The 26,370-nt window shown below is 44.8% G+C and overlaps 1 protein-coding gene across 1 annotated transcript in view; it reads left to right on the forward strand.

The window, feature by feature from the left end:
- Positions 1–26,370, forward strand: part of ATP13A1 (ATPase 13A1) — a 52,089-nt gene that overhangs the window by 13,446 nt on the left and 12,273 nt on the right. The window contains exons 7-19 of the mRNA XM_070741071.1: positions 409–515; positions 5,658–5,787; positions 6,937–6,992; positions 7,598–7,724; positions 8,922–9,059; positions 13,444–13,564; positions 13,739–13,896; positions 16,195–16,370; positions 18,014–18,124; positions 21,203–21,328; positions 23,620–23,725; positions 24,166–24,365; positions 26,187–26,283. Coding sequence (XP_070597172.1) covers positions 409–515; positions 5,658–5,787; positions 6,937–6,992; positions 7,598–7,724; positions 8,922–9,059; positions 13,444–13,564; positions 13,739–13,896; positions 16,195–16,370; positions 18,014–18,124; positions 21,203–21,328; positions 23,620–23,725; positions 24,166–24,365; positions 26,187–26,283 — 1,653 coding nt within the window. The remainder of the gene's footprint in view (positions 1–408; positions 516–5,657; positions 5,788–6,936; positions 6,993–7,597; positions 7,725–8,921; positions 9,060–13,443; positions 13,565–13,738; positions 13,897–16,194; positions 16,371–18,013; positions 18,125–21,202; positions 21,329–23,619; positions 23,726–24,165; positions 24,366–26,186; positions 26,284–26,370) is intronic.

A 26,370-nucleotide genomic window follows, 5' to 3' on the forward strand; every position in this document is an offset into this window, starting at 1 on the left:
GGCTGAGCTTTGCTAAGATGAGGAAAGAAGAACAGTTTGCAAGTATTTCACAAGTCTTAGAGCAGTGGTTCTCAACCTTTTTAATGCTGTGACCCCTTAATACAGTTCCTCATGTTGTGGTGATCCCCAACCATAAGTCTAGTGCCAGTTCTCCCAACAGAGCTTTAAGTTGATTGGCAGGAAGGTCAGAGGGATGCCCCCACTGTAAATGCCTGATTGGTCACCAGAATAGAAGCCTTAGTTCCTAACACCAGGGGAAATTTGTCGTTTCCCATAGTCTTAGGTGACCCCTGTGAAATGGTCGTTCGATCCCCAGGTTGAGAACCACGGTCTTAGGAGTAATCTAGATCCTGACTAAGTCCATCTTTTCTCCCAATTCCTTTCTGAGCATTCAACTTTTTATTCCAGGCCGCTCTCCCCATGAGAACCTTGTACCGTGTGACATGTTGCTGCTGCGAGGAAGGTGCATTGTAGACGAAGCCATGTTGACAGGAGAGTCAGTCCCTCAAATGAAGGTTTGTGTCAGGGTTCCAAGTAATAGACTCATAGGAAGCAAAACTCCAAGGCGGGTAGGTTCCTCAAAGAATAGTTTTATTGGATATATCATATTGACACGTATCTGATGAAAACTGTCTCTGAGGGCTCCTGTGGTTTTCACTTAATTAAAGGTAAAAGTTTTGTCATTTTCTCAAACAATCAGTCACATGGTCCAATCATGGAGCGGTCTGGTTGTCTGGGGACATCACCCCACCTTCCTCTCCCCAGGTGTGAGAATGTCCTTGGGTCCCAAGAGAAAGTATTTTGTTTTGGCTACAAAATCCCAGCTCTCTAAAATCCTCCCCTCCTTATCCCTCAGGATATGTTTTGGTCAGATCAGCTTCAGGGTTGACAGTTTGCCTATCAATGACTATAATTTGGTTGAGTAGTGTTGTCAGAAGGCCATGCTGTACAAGCTGTTTCCTTGACTTAGAAATGGAGTCAGGATAAAGGGGAAAGAATGAAGTCAGGTAGACTGCAAGAATCATTGTAAAAGTTAAGCGAGAGAAGAGACTAAATGATTTCGCATGAATGTAAAGTATGAATTGAAGGAAGATTATGAAGAAGTACCTTCTGATATTGGAAGAACCAACATTGCCAGTCGGTTGATTGGGTGGGGTGGGAGGAATGACAGGGTTACATTTTTTTCATGCAGAGAGAGGAATTATTAACACAAGGATAACTGCTAAATGTAATTACATTTAATTAGCCAAATGTAATTGAAATAATTGAGAATGCTGGATGATAGGATAAATGGGATGGTTGTAATGCACTATAGTAATAAATATTGGTATTTACATTTCTTACTCAGCAAAAAAAAAATTTAAAGAAAAGCATGCCCAACTACAAAAATTAAATACAGTGATCCCCCGGTTATTGCGTCCCCGACCATTGCGAACAGGGTAATTCGCGATTTTTCAACCCGGAAGTCAAAATACCATCTACGCATGCGTGCCGGGCACGCATGCGTAGATGGCAGCGGCTTCCCTGGGTCTTCCCCCTCTTGCTGGCATCAGCGAGGAGTTTCCCCACCGCCCACGCAAACTCCTCGCTGCCGCTCGCCCTGCCCACGCCGTTCGCTCCCCCCTCTTGCTGTCGGGAGGGCGAGAAGCCCTCCCCAGCACCCGCTCGCCCGCCCTTCGCCCTGGCGGAGAAATTCCAGCCCCCACCTGGTCCCGCCCGATCCTCCTCCCTGAGGCAGCTCGCCCTCCCATGGCCGCTTCCTCCACCCTCTATTGCAAGCCTCTCTCCTCCCATATTCTGCCCCCCTCCCAGCTTCCAAGCCGCATTCGCCTTCCTCCGCCACCACCAGCATCCAGCTCCCGGCCAAGCAGCCAGGAAAGCCGAGCCGGGCGTGGCGGGGAACATCGGCGCGGGAGGCAGGAGACGGCCGCCGTCACCGCCATACGCGGCTCGGCTTCCCTGGCTGCTGCTCCGGTCGCCCGATCGTCTCCTGCCTCCCGTGCCGATGTTCCCTGCCAAGCCTGGCTCGGATTCCCTGGCTGCTTGGCCGGGGGGGGGGGCTCGGCCGAAAGGAGCTGGAGACGCAGAGCTGAACACACCCCTTCATCCCCAAAGGCCGGCCTTTTTGTCTGGGAGGGAAGATGACGTGCCGGTGGCACAGGGGCGAGGGGCGGGAGGCAAATCGCTGCGTCTCCAGCCCCTTTTGGCCGAGCAGCCAGGGAAGCCGAACTGGGCTTGGCGGGGAACATCGGCACGGGAGGCAGCTTCTGCCGGACATGGGCAATGGGCGGGACAGAGAAGCGGGGAGAATCAGGAGGCTCCTTTGGCAGCTGGGGGCTGCCTGGCTTTGTTGTTTTGGCTGCAGCGGGTGCCAGGCAGCCTCCAGCCGCCAAAGGAACCTCCTGATTCTTCCCGCTTCTCTGTCCCGCCCATTGCCCGTGTCCGGCAGAAGCTGCTGCCTTATTGCTCTTTGCCGGCGGGATGCAAAGTGCTGGGGTGGGAGGGTGTCCTGACAGCCCCCCCACCCATATGCTTCGCCTCCCGCCGGGCAAGAGCGCTCGGGTGGCAACTTCTTCTAGATACGGGCGATGGGCGGGACAGAGAAGCGGGGAGAATCAGGAGGTTCCTTTGGCGGCTGGAGGCTGCCTGTCACCCGCTGCAGCCAAAACAACAAAGCAGGGCAGCCCCCAGCTGCCAAAGGAGCCTCCTGATTCTCCCCGCTTCTCTGTCCCGCCCATTGCCTGTATCTAGAAGAAGCTGCCACCCGAGCGCTCTTGCCCGGCGGGAGGTGAAGCATTGGGGTGGGGGGGCTGTCAGGACACTCCCCCACCCCAGCACTTTGCATCCCGCCGGCGAAGAGCAATCAGGTGACAGAAGGCAGCCGCTTGGGCCGAGAGGAGCCGGCCTTGATCCGCCAACGCGCGCTACGATCTTCCGGGCCAGCCAGGCTCAGCGGATCAAGGCCGGCTCCTCTCGGCCCAAGCGGCTGCCTTCCGTCACTGAGCCTGGCTGGCCCGGAAGATCGTAGCGCGCGTTGGCTGCAGCGGCGAGCGATTTCGCCGCCGGTGCAGCCAACGCGCGCTACGATCTTCCGGGCCAGCCAGGCTCAGCGGATCAAGGCCGGCTCCTCTCGGCCCAAGCGGCTGCCTTGATCCGCTGAGCCTGGCTCGCCCGGAAGATCGTAGCGCGCGTTGGCTGCAGCGGCGAGCGATTTCGCCGCCGGTGCAGCCAACGCGCGCTACGATCTTCCGGGCGAGCCAGGCTCAGTGACGGAAGGCAGCCGCTTGGGCCGAGAGGAGCCGGCCTTGATCCGCCAACGCGCGCTACGATCTTCCGGGCCAGCCAGGCTCAGCGGATCAAGGCCGACTCCTCTCAGCCCAAGCGGCTGCCTTCCGTCACTGAGCCTGGCTCGCCCGGAAGATCGTAGCGCGCGTTGGAGACAGGCTTTGAGTTTTGGCTGCGGGGCGAGGGAGTTAGGAAAGTCCTACTTCTCCCCCCGCAGCCAAAACTCAAAGCCTGTCTCCTGCTGCCCGGTTTAGCCAGGACACGAGCGGCGAAATGACTTGGAGGAATGGTTTCAGCTTCACATTCCTCCAAGTCATTTCGCCGCTCGTGTCCTGGCTAAACCGGGCAGCAGGAGACAGGCGGTGGGCTGGGAGCCGCAGGCGAAAGGAGCTCGGGCATTGTTCTCCGGACCCCGCCCGCAGCCTGGAGAGGGAAAGGGCCGCCGCGGGGCTGAGCGGGCGGGGTCCGGAGAACAATGCCTGGCGCCGCGCTCCGATGCCCGAGCTCCTTTCGCCTGCGGCTCCCAGCAGCACTTTGAATCCAGCAGCTTCTGCTGGATACGGGCGGTGGGTGGGACGAGCAGCGCGGAAGCCAGGGGCTGTGGCAGCTCGCCCCCCCATCGCCCGTATCCAGCAGAAGCGGCGGGATTCAAAGGGATTCAAGGCTAACTTCTGCGCTTGGCTTGAGGACTCAGCTCGGAAGCTGCACGGGTGTTTTAAAAGGTCTCCGCCGGCATGGGGGGCTTCCTACCACCTCCCGAACCCCCAACTCGGGTTTGGGGGGGTGCTAAGAAGCCCCCCATGCCGGCGGAGACCTTTTAAAACACCCGTGCAGCTTCCGAGCTGAGTCCTCAATCTTCGGCTCCTCGCTAGCGCTGCGGAAGTAAAAATACCATCTGCACATGCGCAGATGGTGTTTGTACTTCCGCAGCGCTACTTCGCGAAAACCCGCTCGTTGCGGGGGTTCCTGGAACGGAACCCTCGCAACGAGCGGGGGATCACTGTACATCTTTACAATGAGCCGGGGTGGCGCAGCAGGTAGAGTACTGTACTGCATGCCACTGAAGCTGACTTGTAGATCTGAAGGTCAGTGGTTCAAATCTCATCACCGGCTCAAGGTTGACTCAGCCTTCCATCCTTCCGAGGTGGGTAAAATGAGGACCCGGATTGTGGGGGCAATATGCTGGCTCTGTTAAAAAAGTGCTATTGCTAACATGTTGTAAGCCGCCCTGAGTCTAAGGAGAAGGGCGGCATAAAAATTGAATGAATGAATGAATAAATGAATAAATAAATAAACTCGCTGAAAAAGCATTACACACTGATCCTAAAAGCATCGCAATTTTGGCCGAAATAAAAACTATCAACCATGAAATAAATTTAATAACTCAACACCAACTTACCCAAAAATTAAAAATTGCGAAACAAGTTCATTTTGAATCTGCCAACAAATCAGGTTTGTGGTTGGCCCTTAAACTGGCCCTCCAAAAACTAGATAAGAACATGACACTTTGGGACATTTGAAAGCCACCAACATCGATAAAAGAAAATATGTTGGCATTTTGTTCCTTGTTTCTCACTGCAAATGAAATTAAAGTGAAAAACGGACTAAAACAGTTACTTCTCATCTTATACTTTTAAATATTCATACAGGATGGCATACATTTAGGAAAAATGTACAAAATACACAAAACTGACACGTTAGGAAAAAATGCAATTATTATTAAATATTATTTAATATTAAATATCAGAACACCCACCGCGTGTATTAAAAACTCTTCGTCTCCCCATCTTGGAAAACTCCATTCCTTGCAATTTTATAATGTTCTATATATTCAAATTTTACATCTGAAATTATTCAGTTTTAATATTTTATTGTATTGATGAAATCATGTAACCACTTCGTTCCTCTCTCCGAGGGAAGTGGGCATTTTAAAAGTTTGATGTATATAAATATAATAAAAGCTGATCAAAGAAAAGTTCAGACTCTGTATTGCAGCTTCCCCATGGAACTTAAAAATTATGCTTTCTCTAGATCAGGGCTGTCAAACTCCTGGCCCAAGGGCTGGATGTGTCACACGCTGCGCAGGCCACTCCCGGTTTAGCAAAGGGGGGGAAGTATTGATATGTCACATGACACTGCTGTGACACTGCGAGTTTGAAACCCCTGTTCTAGAACATAATCTAACTGATTTTGGGGGCAACTCTCATTTGAATGAGGATAATTCTTGTATTCTAGAAAATGCATTATTTGTGTGAGCAAAAATATAGATAAAGAGAATTCAGCAAAGATTGGCTGCTTACGTCTCTGCCTATCTCAGAAAAGTTTGTGTTACTTGCTTATTGGTAACGCTCAAGTTCTGTGTTGTCCTACAGGAGCCAGTTGAGGATTTGGATCCTGATCATGTCCTGGATATGCAAGCAGATTCCAGGTTGCATGTCATTTTCGGGGGAACAAAAGTTGTGCAGCATATCCCACCGCAAAAAGCCAGTACTGGCCTGAAACGTATGTAACAACTAAACTAGTGGGGACAAAATTGGGAGCAGGGCCTACAAAGGAAGAGAAAGAAGAAAAAATCAATACATTATAATCAATACATTATAATTTCCCTTAGTAAAATATTATTTTCTAGAATATTCTACTCATATAGTGCTTCTCACATCACTTTTGTTCGATTCTGAGAAATAGTGCAACATATTGACTGAATTTACTGATAAATATAGCTAGTGCAAGCAGTCTCTTTTCTGTAATTTATAACTTCTGTCTTTTTCATTTGATATATGATGACTTTTTAAATACAGTGATACCTTGTCTTACAAACTTAATTGGTTCCGGGATGAGGTTCTTAAGGTGAAAAGTTTGTAAGACGAAACAATGTTTCCCATAGGAATCAATGGAAAAGCGATTAATGCGTGCAAGCCCAAAACTCACCCCTTTTGCCAGCCGAAGCGACTGTTTTTGCGCTGCTGGGATTCCCCTGAGGCTCCCCTCCATGGGAAACCCCACCTTCAGACTTCCGTGATTTTGCGATGCTGCAGGGGAATCCCAGCATCGCAAAAACTAGCGCTTCGCTGGCAATGGAAGTCCGGAGGTGGGGTTTCCCAGCGAAGGGAGTATCAATGAAATCCCAGCAGCGCAAAATCACCTAAGTCCTCGAAACCCCACTTCCGGACCCCTGTGTTTTTGCGATGCTGCAATTTCACTGAGGCTCCCCTTGCTGGGAAACCCCACCTCCGGACTTCCGTTGCCAGCGAAGCGCCCGTTTTTGCGCTGCTGGGATTCCCCTGCAGCATCACAAAAACACGGAAGTCCAGAGGTGGGGTTTCCCAGCAAAGGGAGCTTCAGGAGAATCCCAGCAGCGCAAAAACGGGTGCTTCGCTGGCAACGGAAGTCCGGAGGCGGGGCATCCCAGCGGCGGCGGTGGGTTTATAAGGTGAAAATAGTTTGTAAGAAGAGGCAAAAAAATCTTAAACCCCGGGTTTGTATCTCGAAAAGTTTGTATGATGAGGCATTTGTAAGACGAGGTATCACTGTATATTGTAGTGTTCACATTTGCTGGGGATGGGGAAGGGTACACCTGAATTCCCCATTTAAGCTTTATAGAGATGATTTATAGAAATATACAATGGTGGGTTTTTTTTCTCCCTTCTGCAGCTGTTGATAACGGGTGTGTGGCCTATGTTCTGAGGACAGGCTTTCATACTTCTCAGGTAAGAACCTCTGTGCTTTTATGTGAAAGCAGTCATGCATCTTCATCCTGGGGTTCCAGCTCAAGAAGCAGAAGTTATAATTTGCAGCTCATGATTCATTCTTCCTGACTAACTTACAAATCTAAGACATATATCTCCACTACTCAAAGTCCTTTAAAAATAGAACTCGAAGTAAAGATGAAATTGTGACAATGTGATTGTTGCGGTTTATTTTAAGGAAAGCTAAATCATCTGAGCAAATATGGAACAGTTTTCATGTCTTCCATCTGCCTTGTACTATTTTGTTTCATTTGATGCTTTTTAAATTCCTAAACCTTTATAAAATGTTTCTTAAAACGTTACAGGTTTTAAGGGAGTGGTTTGCTGACAGGTTTTGATAGCCAAAGTACATTGGCTTTTTTTTTTTTTTTTGCATAATACTGAAGGGAAGGATGATGAACAGTTCCATGAGTTGCAGTTCAATATGTCTAGAGTACTCTAAAATGGGGAAATTTTCTCTGAGGATTTAGATACCAGTCACATCCCCCACTCCCCCCATTCGGTCAATAATTCATCAGAACTGTTTATTTCTCCTCCCCTTCTCTCTCTCTCTCTCTCTCTCTCAGGGGAAGCTCTTACGTACAATCCTCTTCGGGGTGAAACGGGTAACAGCCAACAACTTGGAAACTTTCATCTTCATTCTTTTCCTCCTTGTCTTTGCAATTGCTGCTGCAGCCTACGTATGGATCGAAGGTAAGTTTGGGCCTCTCTAATAAAGAAGAGAATATCGCATCAGTAGGAATGGCAAATGTGTTGATGAGCTACAAAAAGGGTTACTCAATTAAAATGGCTGCATTTTTAAAGGGAAAGATGTCTTATTGATTTGGTTGCTTTATTGAGGAATTGTTCTTTGCTGGATTCCACAGCATTCTAGAAGGAATGTGAAAAAAACAATATTCTTGATATATTTTGAGATTGATCAAGGGAAAATTTTCAATTGTTTATTCTTCAAAAGGTTCAATATCATGCAGATGTTATCCATGTTCTGCTTTGGGCCTACTGGGTCAGAGCAAAGAAGTCCCCACAAGCAAAGGATTCAATTCAAACACTTTTATACAGTTAAAGATGTGTTGCATTTTTAGGAGGATATTTTTATTATTTAGATATAGAAGCAGATTGTTCAGTTCATGTTGGCAGAGGCCCCACTCAAATAGACCAAGAGATAACAAAACAGAGCTGATTAGCCATTCTTCCTTGAGATAGATTTCACAAATCACACACATACCCTTACAGATCTCCAGGTTTCTTTTCTTTTTCATTCACTGGCATCTCTCCATGACTCTTAAAGGAGCCACAGCAGTTTCTCAGTACAGCAGTTCTGGAACTCCAGATCTGAGTCCTCCACTATAACGAATGTTGAAACTCCATGCCTCTTTACCCAGAACCCTCCCTTATATACAGACTAGGTGTGGTCAACTCTTTCCTAGAGCTATACTGATTAAACTTTCTTTCATAGACTCACTTTCTGAAATTTTTCCGATAAAGATATTCCTGTCAACGTCTTGACCTTCTGACCCGGGCATCTAATGGGGGCTCCTAACCCCCTATGTCTCCCTCCTCCTTGAGTCCTCAGGGTTTCTGCAGTCTCTGGAGGTTCCTCAGGTTCCAACTCTCCCTCACTCTTGCTCTCAGACTGAGTTGTCAAGAACACTGGTCTAGGGTGCCAAAACAGACTTGGTTCATCATCCTCAGAATCTATGACTAACCGACCCGGTCGTAGACAACTCAAAACAATCGGTAGATAGTCTGATCTATACATTAAAACTTTGAGGTCAGAAGACACTTGATTTCCCCTGGTGTACTTAGTTTCATTGTGCCCTTGCATGTGTTCTGGGGCTTAGCAATCTTAGTCATGATATGTAAATGTGTATCTCTGTTCCTCTTTCCAAGGCACTAAAGACCCCAGCAGGAACCGCTACAAGCTCTTTCTGGAATGTACTTTAATCCTAACCTCAGTTGTTCCCCCTGAACTTCCCATTGAGCTTTCCTTAGCCGTCAACACCTCACTCATCGCTCTTGCCAAATTATGTAAGTTCCAAGTCTCATGGGAGAATGAGGTTGAAAGTGTTAAAAGTTTAAAGACAATGATATTTGTGTTTCTGGCTGGGGCATTGTGGTTTGTGATACTACGGCCTTAAATGTAAAAAATGTGGTTTCTAAAACTATTAGCAAACTGTAAAGGGCTTTCAAGTATTTCCTTCACCGGATCAACAAAGCAACTGAAATCCTCCCTTGTAATCTCACATGAATTTAAGATGACATGAGGATTTTTCACTTTGCACACCTACTTCTTGCCCTAATGCAACCTCTCGAAAAAATTGACCTGACACTCCCAGAATTCCCACAAAGCATGGACAAACAGTTCCAGGAATAGTAATTTAACGCTAAATAGTGGGGGGAGTTTGTGAAACCATTTTGAACTCTTTGTAGTCCTGTAGAATTGTAACTGACAATGTGTCAAGTCCTATTAATAGAGATTCTAGTTAAATAAAGAACTATGCCACATTTTTACGGAGCATACTGAGACAGTGTTAATTAGCGAAAAATATATCAGTTTGGTTAGGGGCAGTGAAAGGCTATGAAAGTTTTTACTACCACACTGTGGGCGTGGCTTATGCGGGACGCTTTGTATTTTCTTTCAACATCTTTCAATGCAAATTAGGTACTCTGGGGTGGAGCTCCATTTTCTCTACCCCACTGCATTCATGTCCCGTCCTCCCCCGTCCCCCGTCCGGGAAGTAGCTTATCCCAGGTTAGGCGATAAATTAATTGTGATGTCTACTCAATGATTCTGAGTGGTCCTCCCCTGTTAAAAAAATACCACATGGTGTTGGTTGCTGCTATTGGATTATGCTCTCAGCTGCACACGTTTCTGGATGACACACACCTCCATTAGAAGAGATCTCCAAGTTCTCTCTTGTTGATGCTTATGACACTGCAGTTGCCAAAGATGTTGGCCTCTATGAATCCACTTTCAGGTAGATAGTGTGGCAATTGAGCATATGCCAAGCCAGGACATCCAAGGGAAGATGTCCAATTGAAGACCGCTCCTCAGATAAGCAGAACTAACAATCTGCAACCAACTACAAAGAAACCAAAGTAGATCACTCCCTTTGATCTCTGGCTTGATATTGCACAAATAGTTTCTCCTTATGGTCCTTGCAAAAGAACCTGTTTAAAGCATTAAATAAATTTGTAATAAGGATTAACAAACCCTGGAATGATTATAGAGAAAGTCTGTTTTATATAGAAGAAAAAACAGACTTATAAAGTTGACTTTATTCGATCAGGGATAAAAATAGATACAGTGATACCTCGTCTTACAAACTTAATTGGTTCCTGGATGAGCTTTGTAAGGTGAAAAGTTTGTAAGACGAAACAATGTTTCCCATAGGAATCAATGGAAAAGCAATTAATGTGTGCAAGCCCAAAACTCACCCTTTTTGCAAGCTAAAGCGCTCGTTTTGGCACTGCTGGGATTCCCCTGAGGCTCCCCTCCATGGGAAACCCCACCTCCGGACTTCCGTGTTTTTGTGGCGCTGCAAGGGAATCCCAGCAGGGGAATCTCAGCAGCGCAAAAACGGGCACTTCACTAGCAACAGAAGTCCGGAGGTGGGGTTTCCCAGCGAGGGGAGCATCAGCGAAATCGCAGCATCACAAAAACACGGAAGTCCTCGAAACCCCACCTCTGGACTTCCGTGTTTATGTGATGCTGCGATTTCGCTGAGGCTCCCCTCGCTGGGAAACCCCACCTCCGGACTTCTGTTGCTAGTGAAGTGCCCGTTTTTGCGCTGCTGGGGTTCCCCTGCTGGGATTCCCCTGCAGCATCGCAAAAACACGGAAGTACGGAGGTGGTGTTTCCTATGGAGGGGTGCCTCAGGGGAATCCCAGCAGTGCAAAAACGGGCGCTTCGCTGGCAACAGAAGTCCGGAGGCGGGGCATCCCAGTGGTGGCGGCTTGGGTTTGTAAGGTGAAAATAGTTTGGAAGAAGAGGCAAAAAAATCTTAAACCCCAGGTTTGTATCTTGAAACGTTTGTATGACGAGGGGTTTGTAAGACGAGGTCTCACTATATATTGTTATTCTGGTGGATTTTTTCCTGGTTTTAATAATACCTTACTGCATTTGCCTAAAATAAATATAGTGTAAAAGATTTTTCCAGTAAATAATTATGTAGTTCTAATTTTATGATACTTAAATTGGTTTTTACACTTGTTTTTCTTTTAACTAAAGTAAGAAGTTTAGATTTTTTTTAAAGGGAGAATTTATTTCTTTTTGCTATGTTTAACTTTGTTGGGGAGGGGGTTGCTGCTGCTAGCATAGTGGGATTATTTTATACTTGTGAAATATGGATATGCCTATAGAGTGGAGATATGGGATCTGTATTTGAAGGGTAGACGTTATGTAGAATATTGTGTATTGAGCTAGGTTTTTTATAAAGAGGAAATGGTCCCTTTTTGTTTTGTTAAATTTAGATTTTTAAATTTTGTTTACTTCAAAACACTGGGACAATTTTGGAGTGGCCAATCAAAGGTCTTGCCCTAACCCAGCTGGAAAGTTACAAGTATGATCTGTCATGTAAGACAGTGCAAGAACATAATTGAGCTGAAGTAGTTTTGTGAAGTGGAATGAGCCAGAATACTGAACTAATATGCCAGATTTATTAGCACATAGAGGGAAAGATTGGCTGAAAGCTGCTAAATGAGGCATTCCCTAAAGTGGGGAATTTTTCAACAAATATTGACTCAATACCTTCACTAAAAAGCCAGTCTTATTATTTTGTAATCTGTTTAAGCCTTAAATGAAACTCAGAATATATTGTAGGTTGCAAGGTCTAGGATTTTGGATATTTCTAAAGGATTAACAAAGTTTGAATACTGAAGTTGGAGAAGGTCACCATAATAATTCTCAATGGATGTCCTTAGACTGTTCCTGCTTAAATTATTTTATTATCCATTGGGATTTCTAGGTCATTGGGTTGAGTGAAAAATATATTTCCTTATTTATATGGCAAGAGAACCATAACTTTCTTCTCTGCTCCATTCCTTCTTTCATTTTGGGGGAATCAAAATCATACTGGCCATATTTTCAGGTTGTCTTATGTGGTAGCCTGGGTTCATTCAGATATACAGTAGTACCTCGTGATATGAACCCCTCGTCATACGAACTTTCCAAGATATGAACCCAGGGTTCGGAAATTTTTTGCCTCTTCTTACAAACTTTTTCCGCCTTATGAATCCGCCGCCCGAACGCCAAACCCGGAAGTTCGGCAAAAGTTCGGGTTTGGGTGGCCGCCGAGAAGCCCCGCCGCCCGGCTGTCGCCTTTTGAAACAGCCGGGGGGCTACTCAGCATTCTCCCGAACGCCGAACCCAGAAGTTCGGCAAGAGTTCGGGTTCGGCATTCAGGTTCGGGAGGACGCCGAGAAGCCCCGCCACCTGGCTGTCAGCTTTGCAAAAGAGCCGCAGAGCTGTCGGCCGGTCGGGAGGCTCAAACGGAGGTGGGGAATCCCAATAGACGTCCTTCCTGGAGTCCACATTTCGGCCGGCCAGGAAGGACGTCTCCGTGACATCAAACCTCCGCCCATGGAATTCCCTATTGAGAACGCTGAGAAGCACCCGGCTGTTTCAAAAGATGACAGCCAGGCGGCGGCGCCCAGTGGAGCGCCATTTTTGCGGGGGGGGGGGGGGGGGGTTCTTGCACGCATTAATTGATTTTGCATTGCTTCCTATGGGAAACATTGTTTTGTCTTAACGAACTTTTCGCCTTACGAACCTCCTCCGGGAACCAATTAAGTTCGTAAGACGAGGTATTACTGTATATACGATGGAGATATTTTTTAATTGGTAAATACAGTGGTACCTCTACTTACGAACTGAATTCGTTCCGTGACCAGGTTCTTAAGTAGAAAAGTTTGTAAGAAGAAGCAATTTTTTTCCATAGGAATCAATGTAAAAGCAAATAATGCGTGCGACTGGGGAGGGTGGAGGCCCTGTTTCCTCCCAGGAGATTCCTAGAGAGGTCCCACAGAGGCTTCTCCCCGCCTTTTCCGGCCCTGTTTCCTCCCAGGAGATTCCTAGAGAGGTCCCACAGAGGCTTCTCCCCGCCTTTTCCGGCCCTGTTTCCTCCCAGGAGATTCCTAGAGAGGTCCCACAGAGGCTTCTCCCTGCCTTTTCCGGTTACAGTTTTGGAGGCTCCGGTTTGTATTTGGAAAATGGTTCTCGAGAAGAGGCAAAAAAATCTTGAACACCCAGTTCTTATCTAGAAAAGTTCGTAAGTAGAGGCGTTCTTAGGTAGAGGTACCACTGCACTATATGAGTGAGGGCAGAGTGAATAGAGGGTATTTACAAGAAGTAAAGAAAAATCAGACTTTTTCAATTGCATGCTCACCCATTTCTGTCTTTTGTCTCTTGCAGATGTTTATTGCACAGAGCCATTCCGCATCCCCTTTGCGGGCAAGGTCCAGATTTGCTGCTTTGACAAAACTGGCACACTCACCAGTGACAACCTTGTGGTGAGAGGTGTGGCTGGGCTTAGGTAAATCCAGGCTGAGGGAAGCAAAATGGTTTGGAATTTTTTTCGGGGCCCATTGACTTATCCACAGTTTCCTTTTCGTAGTTTCCTGATCACAAAAGAGATACCCACAGGAATTAGTTGTATTTAAGTTGGGAGCCAATTGTTTGAGCCTGTGGCCTTTTGATCTTATTGTAGAGAGGGAAAAGAAGTGACACCTGTATCAGACATTCCAGTTGAGACTCATCGGGTCATTGCCACATGTCATTCCTTGATGCAGCTGGACGATGGAACACTGGTGGGTGACCCACTGGAGAAAGCCATGCTAACTGCTGTGGAGTGGACTCTGACCAAAGGTAGGCTGGATTAGCTCCTGAGCGCTCAAAAGCAGCTTTCCTTGCCCTCTGTTTTATAGGACCACAGGCGTTTTACAGAACCATGTAGTCGATTTTCTGAATTGCAAGGAACAGACTTTATTTGGACCATCTACTGAGAATGTGTCTTGAATACGCAGAATAGCTTTTCTCAAAAATTGGGTTATCTGCACTTTTGTTGTTGGAATTCGTTAATTTTAATCCTACATTATCAGCCCAAAGTAAATTCACTGGCCATATAAATAGTAGCTGGGAAACTCACAGTAGGTGGACTTTAAACTCTTCCTTTAAATAATGGTCCATCGAGTCATTTACTGCCTGGATTAGTGTCTGCAGTTGGACAAGGTTTTTCGGAATTGGATTGCCCTTGTCTTCTTCCTCGGGCTGGGAGAGTGTGGTTAGCTCAAGGTCACTCAAGCTGACATTGTGCCCAAGGAAGGATTAGAATTCACGATCTTGTGGTTTCTAAACAGTTGCAAGAAAAGTGGCAAGAAAAGCAAGCAGGAGAAACGATTGCTAGCTAAATGATGTACTGATGGGTCCTGTTAAAAGCAACTCCAAAAGCAGCTTTTCAAGATTTAAGAGTTTCCCACAAAAGTGCAGTTGATGTGCTGAGAATATCAGTGTCATGTTGCCTATTCAAACATCTGTTATAATAGCTTTTTGAGCTCAACATTAAATATTTCCTACTTTCCCTCTACAACTTTTTAATGAATACAAATATTTTAAACATCTCCTTAACTTTTATGTCACAAGATCCTTTCCCCTAGAATGTATTATTGTTAAAAACCAAATCAGATATAGAATTCTGATCCTAGTCATTTTAGACATAATTCACAGTTTATTACCAAAAAGAAAAAGAAAAAACCTTTCTCTATCTCTTTCCTTATGCAAAAAAACAAAAGTTCTTTGCAATGTAAGTGAACCAACACTTAGAATTACAGTGGTACCTCTACTTACAAACTTAATTCGTTCCGTGACCAGGTTCTTAAGTAGAAAAGTTTGTAAGAAGAAGCAAATATTGCATGCGGTTGGAGAAACCACAGGGAGGGTGGAGGCCCTGTTTCCTCCCAGGAGATTCCTAGAGAGGCCCCACAGAGACTTCTCCCCACCTTTTCCAGCTATGTTTCCTCCCAGGAGATTCCTAGAGAGGCCCCATGGAGACTTCTCCCTGCCTTTTCCAGTTATAGTTTCAGAGACTTGGATTTGTAAGTGGAAAATGGTTCTTGAGAAGAGGCAAAAAAATCTTAAACACCCAAGAAAAGTTTTTAAGTAGAGGTGTTTGTAGGTAGAGGTACTACTGTACATGCTTTTCCCAATATAAGTGTGTACATCGCAAAACTTTACACCTTTCATAACCAGTTCACCTTGGAAAATATTCAAATCACAAATTTCACAACATTCTCTATTATAATGGAGTTGGCAATATCAGTCTAGCAAAACCTGCTGATTGAAATGTCCTACTGATCATGCCCTTTTGCTGTGCATGTCCTTGAATGCCTCCACATTTGTCTGTTGTTTTGGTTGGGTTTTGTGCCTTTAAATCTTTGAATTCTAATGACTGCCTGGATTAGTGCCTGCAGTTGGCCAAGGTTTTTCGGAATCGGATTGCCCTTGTCTTCTTCCTCGGGCTGGGAGAGTGTGGTTAGCTCAAGGTCACTCAAGCTGACATTGTGCCCAAGGAAGGATTAGAATTCACGATCTTGTGGTTTCTAAACAGTTGCCTTAATCACTACACCAAACTGCAAATATTCTATGGATCCGCTGCCTGAATTCTTACCATTCTTGATTCTGGAAATTCTGCAGTACATTGAATTTATACACTGCTCAAAAAAATAAAGAGAACACTTAAAAAACAGAATATAACTTCAAGTAAATCAAACTTCGGTGAAATCAAACTGTCCACTTAGGAAGCAACACTGATTGTCAATTTCACATGCTGTTGGGCAAATGGAATAGTTGTGCAAATGAAATATTCAATGAGAATATTTCATTCAGATCTAGGTTGTGTTATTGGAGTGTTCCCTTTATTTTTTTTGAGCAGTATATTTGATGGGTCTAGGATGCCTAGTTTCTGGAAGCACCTCTGCTCCTGTAAAGAGATTACATGATAGGGTCCCATGGTTGAAGAAAGGAAGAAGGCGTTCTCCTGGCATTTAGATAAACGGTACAAACAAGGGCTCCTTTTGTCTCCAAACCCACCCAACCCGGAACCCAAAGGGAAGATTACCGCTTGCAATGTTGAACCCTTTCAGGATTTCCCGATCTCTTTGTTTTCAGATGAGAAAGTTTTCCCCCGAAGTATTAAAACTCAGGGACTGAAAATTCACCAGCGCTTTCATTTTGCCAGTGCCCTGAAAAGAATGTCGGTCTTGGCTTCCTATGAGAAAGTCGGTTCCACTGATCTGTGTTACATTGCAACTGTGAAAGGGGCCCCGGAGATGCTGCATAAAATGGTGAGCTCTTGTCTGCAAATTCCTTCCCTATGTGCATGTGGTGTTATTGTTTTTAAAGGTAAATGGTTTCAAAATATTTCACATGAAACAGTATATATATTTTCATAAACTTTTTTTCAAATTGTAAATATGAACATAATAGCTGGAACGGACCTTGGAGGTATTCTAGTTCATCTCCCTGGTCACTTGGCCACTGTCTCACCCGGTTTCAGCACTCTATCAAAACATCGCTCCTGCACATAAACTTAGTCTGGTTGACTCAGCTTTGTAGCAGTCATTTAAAAATGTCTCTGACCGATCGAAGAATTTGCCTGCTCCTCTTGGTCGCCCAAGATGCCTCTCCTTCTTCACCGTCCCTACAGGATGATTCTGGTCCAAAGACACCCCCAACAACAGTTCATCAGGCTGGATTTTCACAGGGCTCATCGGAGCCTGCTATTTTCCAGCCAGTCTCACCAGGGCAGTTCCAGATTTTCCTTTTCTGCATGGGAGATTCTTAATGGCTTTTCCATAGCTGCACAAAGAAGCTTTCATTTGTTGTGTGTGCCTAATTGTTGATGATATTTTAGTCGGTCAAACCAGATAGGGTTGGGAAAGAAAACTCCCAACTACACCATTGCCACATACAAGTGGTGAAATCTCTGTAATAACTTCAGAAAATCATAGCGTGCACATTTCACCTCTACCCATGCTTCCATTTGAATGGCCATCAGTTTTAATTCCAAGTCTTGTGAAAAAAAATTCAGAATAGGATGATGCAATATTATCGTAAATGGGGATGCAGTGAGAACAAAGTCTTGCCAGATTGGAATGTAATGCAAGTAAGTTAAGTGTTGCACTCAATGATCAGCTGTGCTGCAATACTCTGGAAAGGAGAATAAGATGGAGGCGGTGTTCTGTTGGTGGTTACTCCACAATATCTGATCTGCTATACTGACTCTTAACTTGATTTATCCATATGCTTTCCACTTCAGTTAAATACAACTTCCTTGACTACTGAGAGACTAATATTTCATAAAGTTGATAAAGCCTCTTCATAAAGCCAACTAAACTAGTACAGGGGTGAAATGCTCCCGGTTCACTCGTGCCTTTCAGTCGTCAGAAAGCCAATCATGAAGGGCGTGTGAGGCTCCACCCACCCATGTTGGAGTAACGTTTTGCAGAAGCTAGCCCACCCAGATAGCCAAAGCAGCTAACCAGCCTGCCTCAGACCAGGATATCAGGAACCTTTTATCTTGAAGATAATTGAAGACACAACAGAGTTTCTTAGGAAAATATTTACTTCTTTCATAGCAAACCTACACTAACTATTTATTTATGTATGTATGCATGCATGCATGCATGTATGTATGTATGTATTCGGGGTGGTTTTATACCGCCCTTCTCCTTAGACTCAGGGCGGCTTACAACATGTTAGCAATAGCACTTTTTAACAGAGCCACCATATTGCCCCCACAATCCGGATCCTCATTTTACCCACCTCGGAAGGATGGAAGGCTGAGTCAACTTTGAGCCGGTGATGAGATTTGACATGTGTGCCCTTTCTATCTCCACACCCTTCTATGTGAATGCAACTGTGAGTTGGCTTAATTATTTTTCTTTCAGCAGTATTTGTTGTAACGGTTGCTGTCTTTTTTGTGCAGTTCTCTCAGTGCCCAAGTACCTATGATGCTATTCACACAGAGATATCACGTGAGGGAGCCAGAGTCTTGGCCCTCGGCTACAAAGAGTTGGGGCACCTCACTCATCAGCAGGTAAGTTTCAAATCTTCCCCCACTGCTCATATGTGCCATAAGATACATTGGTGCTTTGGGACATATACGGTAATCAATGAACGATGCTGTGACTAACACAATAATCCCATTAGATTTATAGGTAATGGTTACATGCTCCCTTTTTAAAACGGGGTGTTCCTTCCATTTATGTCCACACTTTGGGCTGGGGCCGAGCAGCGGGAGCAACCAACTTAATTGAATTATTCCATTTTCTTCTTGGTAGCAAACCATACTCTGCATATTCTGAAGATCTCATTGAAGACTGACAGAAGAGTAAAGCCTGTCAGTGCCTCATATTTTTTTTAATGTGAAGCCTCCCTCTCCTCTCATTGGGGGAAAGAACTATAGAATTCTAAATAAGCAGAGGGAAGGCCGCCTCTCATTTATGAGGCAAATTTATAACGTGGTCTGCTTTTGAGGGACACGGGTGGTGGTGGCTTAGGCCACTAATTATTGCAGACCTTCCTAAAAGGTGAATTTCAGTGATGGGATTCAGACCATTCGGACCGGTTTGCGTGAACTGGTTGTTAAATTACATTAAATTAAATCCACCCCCACTATCAAAGTGGCAATGGAGTGGCTGGCTCCAGAGAAGGAGGAAGGCTGCTTTCCTCCTTCCCTTGTGCTGAAAACTCTGTTTCCTGTTTCTCTATTGCAGTGTAGCGCCAGGATCCACTTTGATAGCAGGGCAGTGGGGATCCCTGGCTGAATCAGGGTCAGGTTGGCTGTCACAGGAGGCTCGTCCCACATATGTAGCGGAGCTGGAGGACGGAGATGGCCAACCTGATCCCGGGTGAACCGGTTGTTAAATTATTTGACTTCCACCACTGACATGAAGCTGTACTCGAAAGGCGAATGGCACTGTGGCTGTAACAGATGCACAAGGCAACGGGGAAGGGTGAGGGAGTTAGAAAGAGACCAAGAGGGCAGAATAATAAACCGTAGAAATGTATTTATTCATTCATTCATTCATTTATTTATTTATTTATTGGATTTGTATCCCGCCCCTCTCCGTAGACTCGGGGCAGCTCACAGCAATAATAAACAATATATAACAAATCTAATAATTTAAAAGAAACACTAAAAGCCCCATTATTAAAAGCAAACATACACACAAACATACCATACATAACTGTATAGGCCCGGGGGAGATGTTTCAATTCCCCCATGCCTGACGGCAGAGGTGGGTTTTAAGGAGTTTACGAAAGGTGAGGAGGGTGGGGGCAGTTCTAATCTCTGGGGGGAGCTGGTTCCAGAGGGTCGGGGCCGCCACAGAGAAGGCTCTTCCTCTGGGTGCCGCCAAACGGCATTGTTTAGTTGACAGGACCTGGAGAAGGCCAACTCTGTGGGACCTAATCGGTCGCTGGGATTCGTGCAGCAGAAGGCGGTCCCGGAGATATTCTGGCCCGATGGCATGAAGGGCTTTATAGGTCATAACCAACACTTTGAATTGTGACCGGAAACTGATCGGCAACCAATGCAGACTGCGGAGTGTTGGTGTAACATGGGCATATTTAGGGAAGCCCATGATTGCTCTCGCAGCTGCATTCTGCACGATTTGAAGTTTCCGAAATGCAGGTAGCCTGGCCTTAGATAGCAAAGCCTTTCTTCGGCGATTGCAGTACTGTACAGAACTGTACAGAGCAGGGGGGACCCTCTGCTGTCGGTGGAGACCAGGCAATGAGCAAGCAATATTGAGAGCAGCAAGCAAAGAAAAAGCATGAATGGGGCAACTAGTGTGAATTAGAATACGATGAGTGTGTTCTGTGATGTGAATCCTTCTACATTTATTATTTATTTATTAATTAGATTTGTATGCTGCCCCTCTCCAAGGACTCGGAGCGGCTCACAACAAAAACAATACAAATCCAATACTAAAACAATTTAAAACCCTTAATATAAAAACAATCATACAGACCATGCGTAAAGTGGAAGCAACCCAGGGGAATCAATTTCCCCATGCCTGACAACAAAGATGAGTTTTGAGGAGTTTGCGAAGGGCAAGGAGGGTGGGGGCAGTCCTAATCTCCCGGGGGGGAGTTGATTCCAGTGGGTCGGGGCCGCCACAGAGAAGGCTCTTCCCCTGGGTCCCGCCAGAGGACATTGTTTCGTCGATGGGACCCAGAGGAGGCCAAAATGCAATGCACTGCAAAGTTTAAACTGAGAACTAAACCCCGAGGACAGAGGGTTTCCAGTGAATTTAAAGAGCAGAAGATAGACTGGAGAAAAGCAGGGATTGGAGGGAGGGAATGGGGCGATTGTGTTGGAATGGGTTGTTCTAGGAAAGGCAGAGGTTTTATTCATGCATAGGTTGTATTCATGCATTGTATTATGGCGTGGTTTGTGTTGAATAAAAAAAGCACATTGGTTATTGCATGGGATGCAATAGCCCCAAATCAATACAGTAGTCCCTCGCTATACCGCGCTTCACCTACTGCGGCTTCACTTCATCGCAGGTTTCTGAGGAAGCCGATCGGCAGATTTAAACAGCCCGCCGAACTCGATCGACAGGTTTTTTAAAAATATATATATATATCTAAAATTGTAAATACTGTATTTAAATACTGTATCTAAAATAAATACTGTGTGGGAAGGGTTTATAAACACTTAAAACAATGAAAACTTGCCAAACAATTACAATATAAATACTTAAATAAGTACTATCAGTCGATAAATTCCCCATCGCGGATTTCACCTATCGCGGCCAGGTCTGGAACGTAACACCAGCGATAGGTGAGGGACTACTGTAACCGATTTTAAATCAAGACTCACTTCGGTATATTATTAACTCAGGACAAACATGGCATAATAATCATGAAAGAATCATAAACCCCGGAAGTCATATAAAGATGTTGCAGTAAGAAGGAAAACAAACATTTAAATGTCATCTGGGTTCATTTCTTAAATAGACTTTATTATGTGACTTTTAGGAAGGTCTGCAATAATTTCCAAGTTATCATTTATGGGGAGGGCAGGGTTTGAGGTTGGGGGAGTGTTTGTTATATTACTGTAAAAATGCCTGAGGCTATAATCAGCTTTTGTGTTTCCTATCCAAAGGCACGAGAAATAAAACGGGAGGCCCTGGAATGTGACTTGAAGTTCACAGGCTTCATTGTGGTTTCCTGCCCTCTTAAAGTCGACTCGAAGCCGGTTATCCGTGATATACTGAACGCTTCCCATTATGTGAGTTGTGGCTGAGAAAGGAACCAAGCAGAGAGGCCAAGACGAAATTTTGAGCCAGTTTTACACAGTTTCACAAGCCTTCCTAATTCTTCATCCCCTCCTCACACATTTAATAATAATAATAATAATTTATTGGATTTGTATGCCGCCCCTCTCTGCAGACTCGGGGCGGCTAACAACAATAATAAACACAACATGTACAATCCAATAATAAAAAAAACAACTAAAAAGCCCTATAATAAAACCAAACATATAGACAAACATACCATGCATAACTTGTAATGGCCTAGGGGGAAGAGATATCTCAACTCTCCCATGCCGGGTGGTATAAATGAGTCTTGAGTAGTTTACAAAAGACAGGGTGGGGGCAATTCTAATCTCTGGGGGGAGTTGGTTCCAGAGGGCCGGAGCCGCCACAGAGAAGACTCTTCCCCTGGGGCCCGCCAACCGACATTGTTTAGTCGACGGGACCCGGAGAAGGCCAACTCTGTGGGACCTTATTGGTCGCTGGGATTCGTGCGGTAGCAGGCGGTTCCGGAGGTACTCTGGTCCATTGCCATGTAGGGCTTTAAAGGTCATGACCAACACATTTGTTGGATCTGCACTGCTCTTTTGTCACCTCCTCCAATCCAAAGGGTCGAAAACATAACTGTTGGTATCTTTTTGTCTCTGTGTTCTTAGATAAATTGGCTAGGGCAGCAGAATAAACGAACAGCTAAGCAAATAAACAACAACAACAACAACCTGCATGAGCAGATTAAAAAAACAAAACCCACCCAGTCAGGCATCCAGCTTCCCTTAGGAAACTGAGCAACCCTTGGAGAGCTCCCAGGCCTGCCTGGAGTAGCCCTGCCAGACTGTTTTGTTCTCAACATCTTTAGGAATACAGTGTTCCCTCGATTTCCACAGGGGATGCGTTCCAAGACCACCCGCGAAAGTCGAATTTCCGCGAAGTAGAGATGCGGAAGTAAATACACCATTTTTGGCTATGGACAGTATCACAAGCCTTCCCTTAACACTTTAAACCCCTAAATTACCATTTCCCATTCTCTTAACAACCATTTACTCACCATTATTACTGATACTCACCATTGAATAAGACACTTAGTGATCCTGATATTTATAAACATAATTATTTATTAACAATAATCATATTTTTTTTGTTATTTATTTGCAAAAATTATTAGTTTGGCGATGACGTATGACATTGTGTGGGGGAAAACCGTGGTAGAGGGGAAAAAACGCGAAGTATTTTTTAATTAATATTTTTTGAAAAACCGTGGTATAGGCTATTCGCGAAGTTCGAACCCGCGAAAATCGAGGGAACACTGTATTGCTACTATGGAAGGTGCACAGTTCTTTTGGATAGTGTAGTATTTCTCCTATTTGGAATGGAGGACAAAGGCAGCAAGGGCATTCTTCCTTCTTTATCCCATTGAACACGATAGGAGATAGGATGTCCTTAATTGAGAGAAACAGAGGATCAAAGCCATCTTTCCAAAATTGCTTGGAGAGGGGAAGAGGAAACATACTGATCAGCATCTTTAATTAGCACAGGCCAGTATCAGGGTTCTAACTTACCTCGCTGCCAGTTTGTTCTCTCCCACACCACGTGGCTGTGAGTGCCAGCATGTGCAATACCAAAATGTGCATTTTTTTTTTAAAAAAAGGCAAAAATAAGATGGCAGCGCATGTGCAGTGCCGGAAACTTAGCAAAAAAATAGCAAAAAATAGCAAAGAAAAAATAGAAAAAAATAGCAAAAAAAATGCCAAAAAACCCCCAATGGTGGCGTCCACAAACCAGACAGAATCGACTCCTTGATGTCACCAGGTGGTTTGCTACCAGTTCTATAGAACCGGTACAAACCAGGAGGAAGCCACCTCTGGCTAATATGCTGCTGTCAGGGTTCCAAATAGCATCCAAAATTAAATCAGAGTCTGAGTCAAAGTATTCCTCAAAGTCCCAATTTATTATCATAGTTCACCCATCTCCTTCAGTGCAGGTGCAGAGGTGCAAAGACAAAGGATGACATTTGCTTTCTAGAAATAATTTGTTATGACTACAGGCTAACAACCTCATACAATCCCCCCTCTCGTTTTCCCACAGTAGAAAATGCATAATAGAATAGTATAAAGTGTGGCAGGCCAAAGACTCCAAACAAAATGGCTTCAGCCTGTTTATGCATGTTTATCACAGACTGCTTTTTCAAGCAATGGTTTTAGAGCAGCTTCCCTGCATGTTGCCTGTAGTCAGGTGTGGCACAAACCTGCCCTTTAACCCCACTCTACAGGTAGTGATGATCACAGGTGACAGCCCACTGACCGCTTGCCACGTAGCCCAGGAGCTGCACTTCACCCAAAAGGAGCAGACGCTGATTTTGCAGCCATCTAGTAAAGGTAATATATGTATATAAATGTCTCTGGGAGGAAGAAGGGAGGGAGACAAGGCAAATGCTGCCGCCACTTTGCACAGAGCATGTGATCACTTTATGCAGCATTTGCTCTGTAGGACAATATGAGCCATCACCTAGCCTAGGGGTGTCAAACTGGCAGCCTGTGGACCAGATGTGTCAGGTGCAGGCCACGGCCACCCCAGCTCCACAAAGGGCAAAAACGTGATACATAACGTGATGGCAATGTGACAACAAGAGTTTGAGCCTCAGAGTCCATAAGTGCTATTTCGGTAGTTGCTGCTGCCTGTTGTTTCCTATGGCTTTCCACTGGATGATTACTTTTCAAGCTGTGTCCAGGAGAATTATTCCCTTGGTATCACAACACTATTATTTCCTGGATGAGTGCTCCCAAACAGACAAGCTTAATTCCCTTCTCTGCTCTAGGTTCCGGTTGGAAATGGCAGTCCATCGACGGCACTATTGTCCTCCCAATTGCCCCAGACTCCCTGCGGGAACTGACCAGCAACCACAACCTGTGCATCACAGGGGAAGGTCTTACTCATCTGCAAGCTACAGACTCGCAGCTGCTGCTTAAACTCATTCCACACATCCAGGTCTTTGCCCGTGTTGCACCCAAGCAGAAGGCAGGTGATTTTTTTTTAATCTTTAATGCCCAGCCCAACTTTTCCTCGGCTGATGGACACAAAGATCGTGGGGTGTTTATTCTATATGCCACGAAATACTGTAGTGGTAAGGTGTTAATTGTGCTCTGCAGTGGCAGTTGAGAAACCGGCCTTCCAGCTGGTGGTGGTGACTGCAATTCCCAATTTCATTTCAGCAGGTAGTCCTCTACTTACAACCACGATTGTGCCCCAGAATCCTGTGGATGAGACATCTGTTTTGCCCCATTTTATGGCCTTTCTCGGCCAAAGTTATCAAAGGAATCACTGCAGTTGATCAGTTAGTAACCCAGATGTTAAGTCAATCTGACTTTGCTTGTTAGAAAATCGCCAGAAGGGATCAATCGCATGACACAGCAATGGTCATCAATAGCAACCAGTTGCCAAGGGTCTGAATTTTGATCACATGACAATGGGGATGCTGCACAGGTCATAACCTGGCCGAGTCCACGGAGAGGGGCAGCATATAAATCCAATAGATAGATAGATAGATAGATAGATAGATAGATAGATAGATAGATAGATAGATAGATAGATAGATAGATAGATAGATAGATAGATAGATAGATAAACTGTGAAAACCAGTCATAAGGTGGGTTTTTTTCCAGGTGCCATTGTAACTTTGAACGATCACTTAAAGCACTTTTGTAAGTCAAGGACTATTTGTGTAGTTAAAACTAGCAGGGATAGGACTTGTATTTGAGCAAGACCCGGGACTTATTCCTGTAAATTCACAGTGTACTCCTTGGATTATTGCAAGATTTTAAAAGGAAAGAATGGAGTAGATGTTGGACAGAGAGATTCCAGAAACACCATGAATTTCTATCCAATGGACTGTTGTGTCAATAAATGAGGGAGAGATTTGATACACAGCGTTAAATACAATACAATTTCATGCAATAATTCATGCAAATGAAAACATTTCTTACCAGGATAATTTCTGTGTTCATTGTTGAAAAAATGAATGGAAGAACACATACCTATCTAAATACTTACGTATCGACTATCATACTGTTTTCTTTCAGGGTAAGCAGTGCTACATAGGAAGCAAAACAAATTGACTCAGTATGATATATCCCATGTATTTTATATAAGTTTGTTACAGCCACAAATTTTAAGCTAAGCAGAGCTGTGGCCTTAGTGGAAGTTGTTTTAAGATTTCAAGTTTGCTGACTTGGAATCAGACTCATCTGCACATCTCTGAAATGATTCAATTTACTAAGTGTATGTATTTATTTCCTGGCCGGTACTAACCCGGTGTAGGTCTTTCGTTTATTCATGACTGCTAGACTTCTTTTTTTTTTCATTCCATGAGATCAACTTTCAACTGGTCATTTAATGACTGACTGAAGTTATAACTTGCTTCCCCAGAGCTACCTATAACCTAATTTTGAAGTTAGGACAGCTACACACATTCTGCAGTCAAACAATTGCATTTTGGGCATTTGGGCAACTGAATCACCTTTATGTTTTGTTAGCGGCATTCCATGTTTCTATGACCACAGTTTGCAACTTTTTTGCCAGTTTCTAGCAACAAAAGTGCCCATTGGAGAAAATGACCTTTCTTAACAACCGCTACCAACCTCCCGCCCCCCCCCCAAAAAAACCCAGGTGTAGTCACATGGTACCTTGACTTATGACTGTGATTTCTTATAACCATAATTCTGAACTTAATTACAGTCATAAATTGAGAACTATCTGTAGAGTATTGCAAATGTTGAGAACCTGTGCCCTGGGCACGTTTTTGCAAATTTTCTTTGTTGATGCTTTATTTTCCCATTATAGGAATTTGTGATCACAACACTGAAGGGACTTGGCTATGTGACTCTGATGTGTGGGGATGGCACTAATGACGTGGGGGCTCTGAAGCATGCTGATGTGGGTGAGTGTAGATTCATTTAAAAAGTGTTATTTTGATGGAAACCGGGCCTGTTTGTTGTTTTAATTGCTTTAATTACCATGTTGGCCT

This window comes from Erythrolamprus reginae, chromosome 2 (genome assembly GCF_031021105.1).
Source record: "Erythrolamprus reginae isolate rEryReg1 chromosome 2, rEryReg1.hap1, whole genome shotgun sequence".
In the NCBI taxonomy this organism is placed as follows: Eukaryota; Metazoa; Chordata; class Lepidosauria; order Squamata; family Dipsadidae; genus Erythrolamprus; species Erythrolamprus reginae.